This window comes from Pagrus pagrus (assembly GCF_965226575.1).
Source record: "Pagrus pagrus genome assembly, chromosome: 2".
NCBI classification, from domain to species: domain Eukaryota; kingdom Metazoa; phylum Chordata; class Actinopteri; order Spariformes; family Sparidae; genus Pagrus; species Pagrus pagrus.
In genome coordinates this window covers 2,115,170-2,130,047 of record NC_140186.1, presented here as the reverse complement: position 1 = coordinate 2,130,047, position 14,878 = coordinate 2,115,170, and the positions used below count along the sequence as shown (strand labels likewise).

Genomic DNA, 14,878 nt, shown 5'->3' with positions numbered 1-14,878 from the left:
TTAAAACATGCAGGATCTTGAACACCGGCCAATCAGTTCAGCTTCTCAAAAAATATCTGAAAACAATCACACAGCTGTTACAACAGCGTCCAAAACATTATCACAGAGCAAAGGTTAAATATTGTCGTTGGAAAGAAAAGTTTATTTGTCTCTTTCAACAAGAAAACAACAAACTGCTTCACATTAAGACATTTAAAGGAATAGTTCACCCCAATATGTAAACTCAGTCATCATCTCCTCCTGATGATATAAAGTCAGGTGAAAACACTACGAGAAGGCTGTCAAATCATGATGGTCGACTCAGTATTGATGCTTTCTATCATTTCAGCCTGAAAACTGCCAGGACAAACCTCAGCATGGAGCTTTGAGGAGAATTTTCTTTTTTACACAAGAGTTTAAAAAAATAAAATAAAATTTAAGAAGTTGAATCAAGTTTAAAAAAATGTAAATCTGATCAATAGCTGATGAGTGATTTCCATCAGACCCTGTTTCAGTCCACATTATGTGGTTCCTATCCTGCAGTGTGTTGCAGTGCCTGGTGTTGACCACATGGGGGCAGCATCGATCCAGCAGGAAGCATAAACATGAAAAAAACACTAAAACAATCTCAAATCAAATAAAAAGACGTGTCCCATTCAACCAGTGCAGGAAGATATTAATACAAAATATGATGAATTTTCATTCAAATATTTTTTTTAAAGCTTGAACAAACACTAAAATCACAAATACAGATTTGAGTATTTCTTTATTTTCTGCTCCTTTACACTTCCACTCCATTTAGGAGAATAATATTGTGCTTTAGTCAACACTACATTAATGTTGCCAAAGCAGCACATTTTAAATTAATTTGAGAAAAATCAGCAATCAGTTGAAAAAACTAACAAAAACCCACTGATTCTGATAATCAGATAATGCTAAGTATTGAATCTTATAATGGGCCAGGCCAATATATGTGTCAATTTACTTTTAAAAAACACACTACTCGTACTATTGATACTTAGTACATACATAGTAAATTTAATACCACACTCACACACATTCTTATGGATGACTTTCATTTTTACCAAATGATATTTTAACCTTCTGTATATTTTGGGTCCTTTTTTTTTTTTTTTTAACAGCACTTGATTATTTGTGATTTTGTACAACTAGTGAACAAAATCAAAACCCACTTAAATTTTTAGCTTTTTGACGAAAAAGAAAGACAAATAAATAAAAAAGTTGTTAACCTAAAAATAAAAGTCATAATAATACAAATGGCTGCTTTTACAATAGAATAAACAGCGACTGATTCAATTTGGATGCAATTTAAACCAAAATGATTAAATTGACATAAAACAGAATTAAAAGTGAGCAAAGTGTATAAAAAGCTAAAAGCACGTAAATTAAATTAAAATAAAAAATAAACCTTTTTGAACAAATTGATTTAAATAAAGTTGTTGTTTTTTTTAAAAAGTGTTAAAAATAGATCACCCCGGGTGGGCGGGACATGCTGTCAGCTCCATCTGACTGACGCGCAACTTCGACCAATTACCGCTCTTCGTTGACACTCGTGCGCGCTACGTCATCCGCTGGCGGCGGTGTGGCCCCGCCCCTCGCGCCGCAGCCATGCTAGGCTGTCTGTCGGCGACACGAGCTAGCAGCAGGAGCATGAACCTGCGGCCGCGCTGAACGGCTCCTCTCCGCCCTGTCCCCCTGAAAGCGGCTCCTCCGGGTCTGAGCGGTACTCGGTGTCGGTGTCGGCTCGTCCGTGTGGCCCTCGGCCGTGTTTCTTGAAGCTCTCCCGGTACTTTGACAGTGTGTTCAGGTGGGTAACAGCTTCGTCACACAGACCTGCGGCTGCTGCTTGTGCACGAAAAGTTTGTCCGAACAAAAAGTTTTATTGGAAACTTTAAAATGAAATTCAAAAAAGTGAAACGTGTGTGAGCTGCTGGCATGAGCCCGCTGCTGCTGCCCTGCTGTGAGCATGACACCAACACATCACAACACAACACAACACAATACAGCACCAACACAATACAACAGCAACACAACCCCTCACAGTAACGAGCTAGCTGTGCTTCAACATGTCCCAGTGTGCAAACATTGATCAAACCAGACCGTTGTGTGTTTTATAACGTGTATCACCTTATAAACGAGGCCACAAAGTGCTTTACAACACACAAGTACACAACTGAAACCACCAGAGGGAAAAACAAGATGGTGTGAGAGACATGAGGCTTGTTTATTGTATGAATTAGTGCCTTTTATAGAGGTTTTATAGGGCGTGAAGACATAAAAAGGCAGTAAGACAAGATACAACCCAGAACCAAGGCAAGCTTAATAGATTACAAGGTAAAAGTTAAATTGATACAGATAAAGAAATACAATAAAGTTGCTTTAAAGTGCATATAATCCACAGCTGTGGTCGTTAAAAGTGAATTAAAACACGGTGAACTCAGTTGCTCCTCGTGTTCCTGCTGATGACACGTCGAGGTTTCTCTCTCCACACTTTATTAACTGCAAACACATTTTAAAAGACTCACAACATGTGTAACCTTGACCTTTACAGGCTGCTGTGCAAGAGGTCAACGTAAAGGTCACACTTACAGCCATGTGAGCACCAGACACCACTGACCCGAACACACCGGCTGCAACAATGTACATTAATTAAAACTGTACGTACTTTTCTTCTATTTTTGCCTTTCACTTCAAATTAACTTCCCTCCACTGTACGAACATTTACTGATCACTAAAGTAAACACACACTTTGACAAACAGCGTCAGTGGGACAACACTCAAATTAAAAGATAGCCATTAAAGGATAAGGTCACCCAAAAATGTAAATCATCTCATCATCATCTCTGATGATATAAAGTCAGGTGAAGTCTCGTAGTCCACGAAGGTATCGCAGGGTGTAAATAACGTCTTTTCAAAAATATCTGATCTGATCTCGGAGCGTCTGCAGACCTGGGTCACAGGTGACGAGCTGTGCGGAGACGTGATGTTTGTTTTTTCCGTTTTCAATATTTAGTAAATCGGGGTCAAGATAAGTGGGTCGTACGTTTGTGTGTTACCGTTACTAAAGTGCAGCAAATTTTACAGAAGCTGTGACATCTTTTTGTTTTTGTTCCGAGCTTCCTGAAATAAAGCTTCAATCCTTTTTATTTTTTACCAGTATTACTTAATTTTGAGAGCAGCCAGGGAGGTTGTGGGGAAGCAGTTTTATAGAAACAATCAAAAAGAGTTGACAAAAGTTTGATTTATTTATTAATCAGTCATTTTCTAATAAATTATTTAGTCTTGCGAATGTTTGTTTTGTCCGAGCAGCCGTCCAAACCTCAAAGATATTCAGTTAATAGAAGATCATCAACACATCTGAGAGTAATCAGCTGCCAGGTAACTGAAGTACAACAGTAGTTTTCTGTTTGTGTCTCAGGACGTGAAAACACAAACTAATTCTTATTTAAAGCTCTCACGAGTGTGTGACGTGGAGTGGGCCGAACAGACCAGACACACTACACACACACACACACACACACACACACACACGCTGGCTGTGTGTGATTGGTGTGTGTGTCTGTGGGCAGGCCTTGTGGTGAGTTCAGGGTCGGGGCTGCAGATCGGTGAGCTTCCTCTGAGCTGAGGATGAGGAGGACGTCTGTTGTTCTCTGACAGCTGCTGCTTTTCTTCTCGGGGACCATTTTTGATATTTTATTGAATTGATGGATTCGGTGTGAGCCGCCGCTGAACACCTGAACCTGCTGCTGCTGCTTCCTCTCCGCAGATCTTATCATCCGTTTGACTCAGTTGTTGTAGTTTAAACAGACCGTGGTAAAAAATGTCTCTAACTGTAGCTGGTAAGTTTAAATCCAGGACAGGTTGTTCTGTCTGTGTGTGAGTAGACGTTTGTCCCCAGATGGTAACAAGTGATTTCTAGTTTGCATCTATGAGCAGAAATACAAGTACAAGACTTGTCTTCTTAAATTCATAATAAAATATACAAACAAAAATTAAAACTGAAGATCGTTGTTGCATTTAAGTCCTGATGAGTTTTAACTGTGAAGATATTTTGTTGGACAATCAGACTGTGTGTTGTTACATGTTTGCATTAAAGCTCCAACAGTTAATCAATTAATCAATTATATGTCAACTTTTGAATTAATTGCAAAGTATAAGATAATTGTATATATATGTTTTGTTTCTAACAGCCTATATGTTGTGACTTTAACTTCAGACGCGTTGAACCAACATTAAAAACTAAGAAGTTAAAAACAGTTTGATTCAACTGATTCAGGTTGTTCAAGGTCAACTCAGATATTTTTAGACTCAAACTCCAATATTTTACAATGTTTGTAAACTTTGGTCGTCTTTGTGTAAAAAACAATGTAAATTATCCAGTGTTTATTTTTTATTTCTGTTGAGTATTGATTGTTTTTGGGATTATTTGAGTTGCACATGCGCCCAAAAATCTGTCAAGTATATTCAGCAAGTGAAACTAAAAAATGTGTAAGAAACTCTTTCTGTCAGTGAAGTTTCTTGTTGCCTGCGCAGTGATTTAAATGAAGGAAGACGTTTATCTGCATGTTTATTCCAGTTAACAATCATTTACATCAATTAAATTAAAATGTGTTTCAGTGAAAAGTTAGTCTGGAGTCCTGATATCCAACAAAGAGCCGTCAGTCCTTAAATACTGTCAGTCTGAGTTCACTTCACCTCCAGCACACTTTGTAAAATACGTCTCGTGTCCGTGTCCTCAGATCTGACCAGAGGAGTGATGACTGAGTTCCAGGAGAAGCTGCGTCAGCAGCACGAGGAGTCGATGCACCGCGAGCTGGAGGCGCTGCTCAACACGGCCAACAAGACCGAAGCCGAGGTGAGAGATGATAACGTCTCCATTTACATCTGAAGCATCCACAGTTAACCCCAGTGGGGATGTCCAGCGAGTGTCAGGAGGCACGATGAGTTTATACTCTGCACAACTTCACGTCTCTGTAGAGGAGCTCTCCTGATTTCATCTTTACTGTAATTTACCCCAAACATCTTCCACAGCTGCAGCTCAGCTGTTTGACTTCTTGTTACAGTGTCACAACATGTGAGTAACGCAGCGTGAAGACAGGCTGCAGGCCTGATCCTGCTTTTAGCTGCTGAACCTGAAAATATGGTTGTCATTTTTAATCGCCTTATATTTTCAGTAATAAAGATACGATGCGGTTTGATTAATGAAGAAAATGTGTTTATTCGTACAAGTTTAAGTATAATATAGTGCTTATATAAGTTTGCATAATCGTTTGGGATGTTTACAGGTTAATCGAAGTTTTCTAACCTGATGCAAAACTGGAAAAGAGCGGTAACTTTCAAAATGTACCTGGCAGGTGATTGGACGAACCATCCGTCTATCACACCTGAATCACACCTGTAGCTGCCAGTAGTTCCTCAAACAACACTGATTGGTTAAACCACTCGTGTTCGGCCACAAGCACGTAGCTTAAAGCCTGACGAGATGGATTTGCTGCCTCGCGAGTTCAGAACTTTTCACCCAACAGTCAAACAATAAAAGCAATAAAAATACATTTTATTTATACAGCACCTTTAAAAACAGAGTTTACAATAAAAGCAGGAAACTCAGGAAGACAATATAACAGGTAGTCGACAGTCGAGCCGAACACGAGGAAGCTTCGTCTGAGGTGAAGTTAAAACAAGAAGGCAGAGCTGAAAATGTGAAAACACAACAAGTCACAGGGAAAGAAAGAGAGAGAGGAGAAAACGAATGAAATGAAAAAACAGATGTAAATAAAAGAATACAATCAATAAAGGACGATAAGAATCTATGAGAGTTGCTGATTCTGCGGTCGGTCCAGAGTCGAAGGGTCCTGACGGGAAAAGAGCGGTAACGTCAAGACTTAATTATCACTGATGCAGATGTTTCCAACATATTTGTTATGGGGTGCTCGTTCTGATGGCAGCCAAAGGCCAAGAATTGGTTGCCAGTTTCTCAAAATGCCAGTGGCAACCTGGCAACCATCACTGTTGAGCCCTGGAGGTCCAGCTGCACCTCATAGTTTTCATCTGGACCAGAACCCGACCGATGCTGGATTCTAGGGAGTAAAAACATTCTGACATCGATATATCAGCTGATATTCTTATAAACACTAAAAACTTACATTAACACACAATTTTTACAATAATCCCAATAAATGATATTGTTGCTGAAACAGTGGGACGATTCACTGAGAATGATAAATTCAAAATGATCTCAGGCGTCTTTTTCTGAGACCGACATGCCTCGACTGTTTACCTCCTCAGACGTCTTCCATCAGAAACCATCCGCCTCCTTTTATTTTATTCACATTAATCTTGAATACATTCAGCTTGAAGCAGCATGAAAGGTTTTCAGAAAGTCTGTGTGAAGCTTCAGGGACGGACACGTTACATGCACAGAACAAATATTTGTTCAGAGTTGCACACAGAGTTCATCAGGTCATCTTATCACACGGCTGCTTCAGCCTGATGGTGAACATGAGGTGAACAACCCTGAGGACACACACACACGCACACACACACACACACACACACACACACACACACACACACACACACACACACTGCTGCAGTGAGGGTCGATTGAAGATGAACTAGAGGTTTTAAAAAGCTGTTTTAGCTGCAGTCTCTCCCTCTGAAGCTAAATGCTAATGATGGTTTATCGCCCACAAAATCCATTTATTCAGTATTTTACGTTAAAAAGATGAGAATGGCAAGAAAATCCTGAGACAACAGGAGACCTGGGGATCGTCTGGGTTTTTCTAACTAATCCTCTTAAAAGACCTGAAACAACAGTGAACGTGTCGACTCACAAGTTTTGTGTCGTCACAGCCTGATATCTCCTCCAATGAGCCACACCGTAGTTTATTTTGACTCAGTCTCACGCACGCCGTCACGAGATCACTTAATGTGGATTCATCCGCTGGTGAAAATAGTCCCCAACAAATGCACCGTTTCCTCCTGTTTGGGCTCAGAGCCACAGACAGGAAGCCGGACAGTACCGAGAGACAGATTAACATCAGATGTGTCCTTAAAGACGTGGACAGGTGCTCCCATGTGTGTTCGTACGTCATTAGTTTGTCTCCTGGAGTAATCTGACCCGTGTGCGTCAGCTGATAAACTCGGGGGAAACTTATGTAAGATCTGAGGTTTGGTGTGATGGTTCAGTGATGTGACGTTGTTTCTTTCTTTCCGTTCCAGATCTCCAGAAAAGACTTCAATGGCTTCAAGAAGCTCTTCCACAGATTCCTGCAGGTCAAAGGTCCGTCGGTCGAATGGCCGAAGATCAGCCGACCGCCGGAGGACTCGGTAAGCACCAGATACCAGCGGCCACACTGTTTACCAGAGGTTTCATGTTGCAAGCCTGTGTGCTGTAGGTCAAGGTCAGCGTTCATGTTCAGACTGAGGCCCGGTTCAGACGTCAGAGCAGCCAAGTGTGAACCGACTGTGCAGAACATCAGCATTCTGGTGATCCACTTCCAAGTTTGATCTCAAGTATTTCTCTCCTGTGTGGCTCGACTTGAGACTTGACTTGAGAACTGGTGGGAGGACAGTGTTTTACTGAGATAATAGTTTATTTTCCATCTGTGAAAACACCAGGGATTTTTTTCTTAAGGAGAATTTCTCTGTGTGAAATTAATACTTTTTTCACAAGATTTTTTTTCCCCCCTGTTTTTATGTGTGAATCTGAGTAAAAAAACATCTTTCCAGAAAATCGTTCTTTCACTCTGTTTACACACGGGGCAACATTTCTTTCTTTCTTTCACTCAGTTTCAAAAAAATCACTTTTTTCATGTGTGAAATGATCAAATTTTTTTTTTTACAAAAGATTTTGTCTTGAGATTTTTTTATTTTTTTTTCACTTTGTTTCATAGATGAAAAAAAAAATTTAAAAGCAGTTTCACACAACTGAGTGAAACTGAGGGGAAACTTTTTTTTTTTCATGAAAAGTTTTTTCCCACTTGGTTCCTGACGCAGGGAAAATAAAAAGAATTCACTTGGTTTCACGAATCGGAAATCAAAATTTTTTACTGATTTATTTTTTTTTTGCTTTTTCACTGTTTAAACATCCTCCTGGAAAAATTTCACACATGGGAAAAAAAAGTAATGTTTTTTTTATTATTATTTGTACACACAGAGATTCTTCTTTTTTATCCCCAGAAAAGTGTCACTATGAATACATTTCTGAACAGTAGAAGAAAAAGAAAAAAAATTCTCTGACATTCATGTCGTCTCTCAAACATTTTCTGTAATGAGAAGTTTATTTCCACAGATGAAAAAAAAAAGATTCTCCTGGAAAAGTATTTATTTATTTTTTTAAAATCACATTTATTTCCTCCTCTCATATGTGGAAAAAAAATGAATAAATAAATTCTTAACTTTAGAGAAAAAAATCACCTTTTTCATGAGTGAAACTGAGTCGGGAAAAACACATTTTTTTTCACAGTTTCTTTTTCTCATGGAAGGAAAAACGTGTTTTCTCAGTCAGAAACAGGAGAGAAAACAAGTCGGATCAGAATCAGAAAATGGATCACCAGAATTTCTCGTGAATTTTTGTCACAATGTTTAACGGCCGACCGGATGAGGAGGGTCGGTGTGAGCGGCAGGTTAGAGGAGCAGCTTCAGTCCGTCCGGGTCTGCACAGGATGCGTTCAGGCACAGCAGTGAGTGTGGGTCACCTGAGTTTCGGTGATACAGCTGCTGTAGTTACACATGTAAAGCAGAAGTAAACAGACCTGAGGCGTAAAGATATGCTGCGATTCATGTGTCTGTAGTGCGAGTGAGCCTTCACACAGAAAACTGTAGACGACTGGGTGGATCAGAGTATCTGTTCCGTCTGACGCGGGTGAGACGGATGACCGGAAACATGCCGTCATATCTGTCTCTGAGACGAGATGAGCCTTCTCACCGTCGCTCTTAAACAAAGTGAACGACAGCTGAATATAATCGAAGCGCGATGCCTTCATGAAACATGAAGCTGAAGGATGAATCAGAATGTGAATCCAACTGTGTGTTGATGTAGACTCGGCCCGTCCTGGACCTGCCTCCGTGCTGGAGGTGAAATCAATCCCGTCTTCTGACGAGCGTACAACATGTGGCACTGCTCCTTTAACTGATCCAACTACTACAGAACAGAGACGAGCTCCAGATCCAGAAACCGGATCTGAGAACAGAGAACATTCAGGCTGAAGCCAACTATTTATCAGCACCATGACATTTCACACACACACTCTCTGTCCGTCCGTCCGTGTCCCAGCGGTCCCAGAATACCCGGCCCGGTGAAGGTTAGGACTAATAATAGTGTGACCGCCGCAGCATTTGAAAGTCTGGTTTCAGGGCTGAGAGACGCTGACATTTGTCTCCACGCGTGACTCTTCATGTCCTCCGAGCTCAGACGTTGTCTTTAAAATGGGTTTAAATCCCTTCAGACGACGACCACGTCTTCAATTAACTTAACTCAGCTTTTATTCAATCATTCAACCTTTATTTATATTCCAGAGATCGCTGTCGAACAAAGAGGCAGCCACACAATAATTTGATAGATAAATTAAGATTGAATTGAATTAAAATGTAAAATAAAAGGTATCAGTGTGTCTGCAGATCCTTAAAAAGTCTTGAATTGTTTGAGGCCTTTTTTGCCACAAACATTTGATCTAATTTCATTTTTGATGTTACAAATTTAAAACCTAACTCTTTATTTCTATACTTACACGCCCCTGTTTGCATAATGTAGATGAACCCAACTCAGGTTCCTGCTGGAAACCTCCGTCTGCACAGGAACATGTGAACTACTCACCTTTATATTTCCCCTCCGTTTTTCTGGGACCCAAGAAACATTTTGCACGTTATAATTCAGTATAACACATGTTTGGTTTTGGCTCCTCAAAGGAAAAAGTTTCTGTTTCTGTCTATGAACGTGACTCTTAAACTACTGAAGGCGTCTCCAGATGTTACTACAGTCAGTCAGGACGTCACCACGCTTCATGTTGGAGAGCTACTACACCAGCTGATTACACAACACACACACACACACAGTGTCCGTAAATACATGTGTCCTTTCCGTGTGTCAGGCTGTGGTCATGTGTTGCTGCCGAGGTCTTAAAGGTCAGAGGTCGTCCGCTCACACGGACCGGACCGGATCAGGTTCCACTTTGTTTCCACGTGTGTTTTCTTCAGATCTGGTTGGTTTGTCTCTGGAGCGTGACGCTGATGTCGTCTCATTCTGCTGCGGTTGAATCATTTAAAGGAGCAGTCCCACATTTTTTAGATGGAAATGAGTGTCGATATTTTCTCATCAAGTTTCCTGTTAATCAGCTTCATTCATGTCATGATAACTTATTTTATCAGACAATATATTGTCCCTGAAATGTTTTGTGGACTACGAAACTTCACCTGACTTTCATCAGCATGTAGATGACAGATTTAAATTTCATTTTGAACTTCTTGTGACCCGTCAACAGTTTCGTTATAATAACCACGACTCGTGCGTTTCAGATCCAGCCCTACGAGAAGATCAGAGCGAAGGGTCTCCCTGACGACATCAGCGCCAGCCTCAACAAGCTCGCCGTGGTCAAACTGAACGGCGGTCTGGGAACCAGCATGGGCTGTAAGGGCCCCAAGAGTCTGATCAGCGTCCGCAACGAGAACACCTTCCTGGACCTGACCGTCCAGCAGATCGAGGTAGAGACGCGACCAGAACCAGCAGCTGTGAGGCTCAGTGAGGTTCTGGCTCAACTCAACTCTGTTGTCCCGCTTTGTGTTTTTTCAGCATCTGAACAAAACGTTCAACGCAGACGTGCCGCTCGTCCTCATGAACTCCTTCAACACCGACGACGACACCAAGAAGATCCTGCAGAAGTACAAACACCACCGGGTCAACATCCACACCTTCAACCAGAGCAGGTAACACACACACACACACACACACACACACACACCGGCTGAGTCAGCAGAACGTGTCAGAACACTGTTCCTGCCATGCAGCTTTCAGACATGTTGGTTCTTGATCACCATGTTAGCATGAACAGAGAACACAGGCAGGTCTGTTATTATATACAATATTTGTATTATTCTTTATATAGAATAAATAAAAGAAAGTGTTGATGAGTGTCTGCGGGTTAGAAAACGGGTCGGGTTCAGCTCCACGTCCTGCGTCACTTTATACTGTTTATGAACTTCATTATTAGAAGGCAGGTCAGCTCAGTTTATGTGAATTTTTAACATTAATTAACATTAATGTGCTCTGCACCTGAGTGTCTTTCCACTGGAGAGACTGTTAAACCAATCTCCATTCAAAAAAGCAGGTATTTTATGGTCGGGCCTTATTTTTTTCCACAGTAAAAACTTTAGTTTCATCACAATGACGGTTTGATTCACTTCAGTCTACAGACACACGTCATTAATCAGTGACGTCATTAACTAACCTGCGATGACGTGGTTGACACACAGTGGTTGGGTCAAAAGCTGTTTTTATTGGTTGATGTTCATGAGTTATTGTAGCCGCCGCCACAAAGACGAGCGGTTTGCTTTCTGTTATTTTAAAGCTGTTACACTGTGTGATTATTTAATCGTCGTCCTCGCAGGTATCCGAGGATCAACAAGGAGTCCCTGCTGCCGATAGCCAAAAACATGGGGATGAGCGGCGAGAACGCCGAGGCCTGGTACCCGCCGGGTCACGGAGACATCTACGCCAGCTTCTCCAACTCGGGGCTGCTGGACAAACTCCTCGCTGAGGGGAAGGAGTACATCTTCGTGTCCAACATCGACAACCTGGGCGCCACCGTCGACCTCTTCATCCTCCACCACCTGATGAGCCAGCCGGCCGACCGGCGCTGCGAGTTCATCATGGAGGTCACCGACAAGACCAGAGCCGACGTCAAGGTCAGAGCGCTTCACCGTAACGCTGAGGGACTCGGGTTTTCATTCATCGTTCTGACGGCGTCTGATCGCTTCCTGTTTCCTCTCCGCAGGGTGGCACGCTGATCCAGTACGAGGATCACCTGAGGCTGCTGGAGATCGCGCAGGTCCCGAAGGCTCATGTGGACGAGTTCAAGTCCGTCACCAAGTTCAAGATCTTCAACACCAACAACCTGTGGATCTCTCTGCCCGCCATCAAGAGGCTGCAGGAGAAGAACGCCATGGACCTGGAGATCATCGTCAACCCGAAGGTGACGCACACTCGCCTCGTGGAATAATGAAAGCTTTCTACAGACCTTACTGTCACGCTTTTTAGTAGGTATTGGACTAATTAAGCAATATTTCCATGAGGGTGCGCTTTCCCGCTTCTACATGAGTGCTTTTATTTTTCAAGTTTCCTGAAAATGTCTTTAAAGTTGTTCCTGAAGTAACCAGCTGCTGATCTCCAACATAAACCCATAACTTTTGGTTTCCTACTCCAACCGAACCCCTGAATGTCTCCGCAGACGCTGGAAGGCGGTCTGAACGTCATCCAGCTGGAGACGGCCGTGGGCGCCGCCATCAAGAGCTTCAACAACGCCCTGGGCGTGAACGTGCCCCGCAGCCGCTTCCTGCCGGTGAAGACGTCGTCCGACCTGCTGCTGGTGATGTCCAACCTGTACAGCCTGGACGCCGGCTCGCTCACCATGAGCAAGAAGAGGGAGTTCCCCACCACGCCGCACGTCAAGCTGGGCAGCTCCTTCACCAAGGTCAGCGTCGACACTGAGCGAGACACTTTTAAATAGTTTATCAGTTTCTTTCACACGGAAGCTAAAAGAAGACACGGTTACAATTTTAAGATCCTTACCTGATAATTATCTTTTAATTTAATGCAGCAATAATCAGTAAATTGTTATTTCGGGATAGTGGAAACATTTTCTTTTAATCTTCAGAAAACAATGTTATTTTTATCCTGTTATCACCAGAAAACAAGTTCTGTCACACAGACAACAGGATGGTTTTATCACGTCAAACAGGATTTTTATCTTGAGAAGACACTTATTTTTTCACGATCAGATGTAAATACGTCCATTATTTCCCTCGATGTCTACAGATAACAACATTTAAAATGTTGCAGTTCTTCTGTACTTTACCTCTTTTGATTAAAACAGTCTGAGCAGGTGTAAAAACTATGAATGTAAAGTTAAATCTGAACCACAATATAAAGTTTAAATATCAACATCGTCGAGCGGTTTTCTCTAAATGTGCAGAAATCATCAGCAGGAACTGTTTTCAGGACGGACTCAGTTGTGTGTGGTTGGTTCTGCAGGTTCAGGAGTTTCTGGCCCGGTTCGAGAGCATCCCGGACATGTTGGAGCTCGACCACCTGACGGTGTCGGGAGACGTCACCTTCGGGAAGAACGTCTCTCTGAAGGTAAAGAACGTTTCCATCCACTGACCGCTGATGTTTCACAGCTGACTGAAGACGACTACTGTTTTTAAAAGAGTTTGTAAAGGAACAGTTCAAACAAAAACGTAAACTCAGTCCAAACTGTGACTGAAAAATATTCCTTTAAATACCTCAAAACAACAAACGCACTTGGTCTTCTGGCAGAAAACTGCTTATAAAACCACCCAGCCGCTCTCACAGATCACGTCCATGCGCTGCTACATCCTGCAGAGCAGCTCGTGAACACTGACGTGGTCGTGATGTTGACCTGCAGCTTCTTCTCTGTTTTTACAGGGAACCGTCATCATTATAGCCAATCACGGCGACCGGATCGATATTCCCGCCGGAGCGATGCTGGAGAACAAGATCGTTTCAGGAAACCTGCGGATCCTCGACCACTGAGGCCTTCTGGGAAAAAACCAACCCCCCACACACACAAGCGAAGAAGCCATTTGCACCTTGAAGAGACTTTGAGAGAAAATGGATCTTCTTCTCGTCACTGATGAACTGTCAGTTTGTTTCTGTCCACTGTCAATGTGAAGTCAGCCTCGAAGGTCAGAGGTCCTCCTGCTGCTCCTCGTTCTCCTGCCTGACGCCCCGCAGACGTTCAGATCATCAGGAAGCTTCTCAGGAGGAAACTTTCTGTTACTGCCGACTGCGGTCGTCTTCTCCTGCTGTCAATTAAAAAGTGCAATATGGGTCAAAGAGTGTGGTGTGATTTACTGAGAGGGAACTTTAAGGCTGCAGTTAACAATTATTATGAGTGTTGATTAACCTGCAGGTTGATTTCATGAGTTATCAATTAAACATTTAGTGTTAAAAGTTAAAAATGCAAACTTAAAAACTTTAAAGTTTGATATCCAGTCGTAGTTCATCCAGTAACTGGATCTTAAAAAAGGTTTAAAACAAAAACATGTCGTCACATCCTTTTTAATTTGTCTGCTGTAAAACATTTCCTGTGATTGAAAACATGACGCTGCTGCTTTCTGACCAGTTAATATCGTTCACATCAATTATAGTCGTAATTACAACTCGGAAACTCAGAAATCTTTCTCAGTCGTTGAGTCAGAAAACGTCCGTTTGATATTTTTGTTTTTAAATGAGTTTCTTTACGATCTGAAAGGTAGAAATCAAACAACGTTTTTAAAAAAATCCAAAACTTGGGATTAAGAGAGGAACTAGCTGGTCACTTAATCGATAAGTCAAAGAAATAACATTAATTGCAAACTTTTTTGGTAAACGAATTGATTCAATCAAAAATGTTCAGTGATTACTGAACTTCAGATTGTTGGATATCGTTTAAATTTGATTCTGACTCTTGTTACATTTTTTAAAGCTCAGCTGGATTTTTCCTCTGAACTACGACTGGATATCGAACTTAAATACTTTGAGTACAAACTGAGAAGGCTGACTTTCCAGTCAGACTGGTTGATCCCAGTTTTCCTAATATCTGACGATTTTGTATTTAGGAATGCATCCATTTAACTTTTGTTCACTAACTATCAGCTCTTA

At 41.7% G+C, this 14,878-nt stretch overlaps 1 protein-coding gene across 1 annotated transcript; it reads left to right on the top strand.

The window, feature by feature from the left end:
- Positions 1 to 1,600: 1,600 nt before the first annotated feature.
- On the top strand, positions 1,601 to 14,065 carry LOC311271904 (UTP--glucose-1-phosphate uridylyltransferase-like). The gene is made up of 10 exons (XM_084377866.1): positions 1,601 to 1,807; positions 4,740 to 4,855; positions 7,222 to 7,329; positions 10,516 to 10,701; positions 10,790 to 10,923; positions 11,604 to 11,901; positions 11,991 to 12,188; positions 12,444 to 12,686; positions 13,247 to 13,351; positions 13,661 to 14,065. Exons 2-10 carry the CDS (start codon positions 4,757 to 4,759, stop codon positions 13,766 to 13,768), a joined length of 1,479 nt encoding a protein of 492 aa, XP_084233992.1. The 5' UTR covers positions 1,601 to 1,807; positions 4,740 to 4,756; the 3' UTR covers positions 13,769 to 14,065.
- Positions 14,066 to 14,878: the final 813 nt, after the last annotated feature.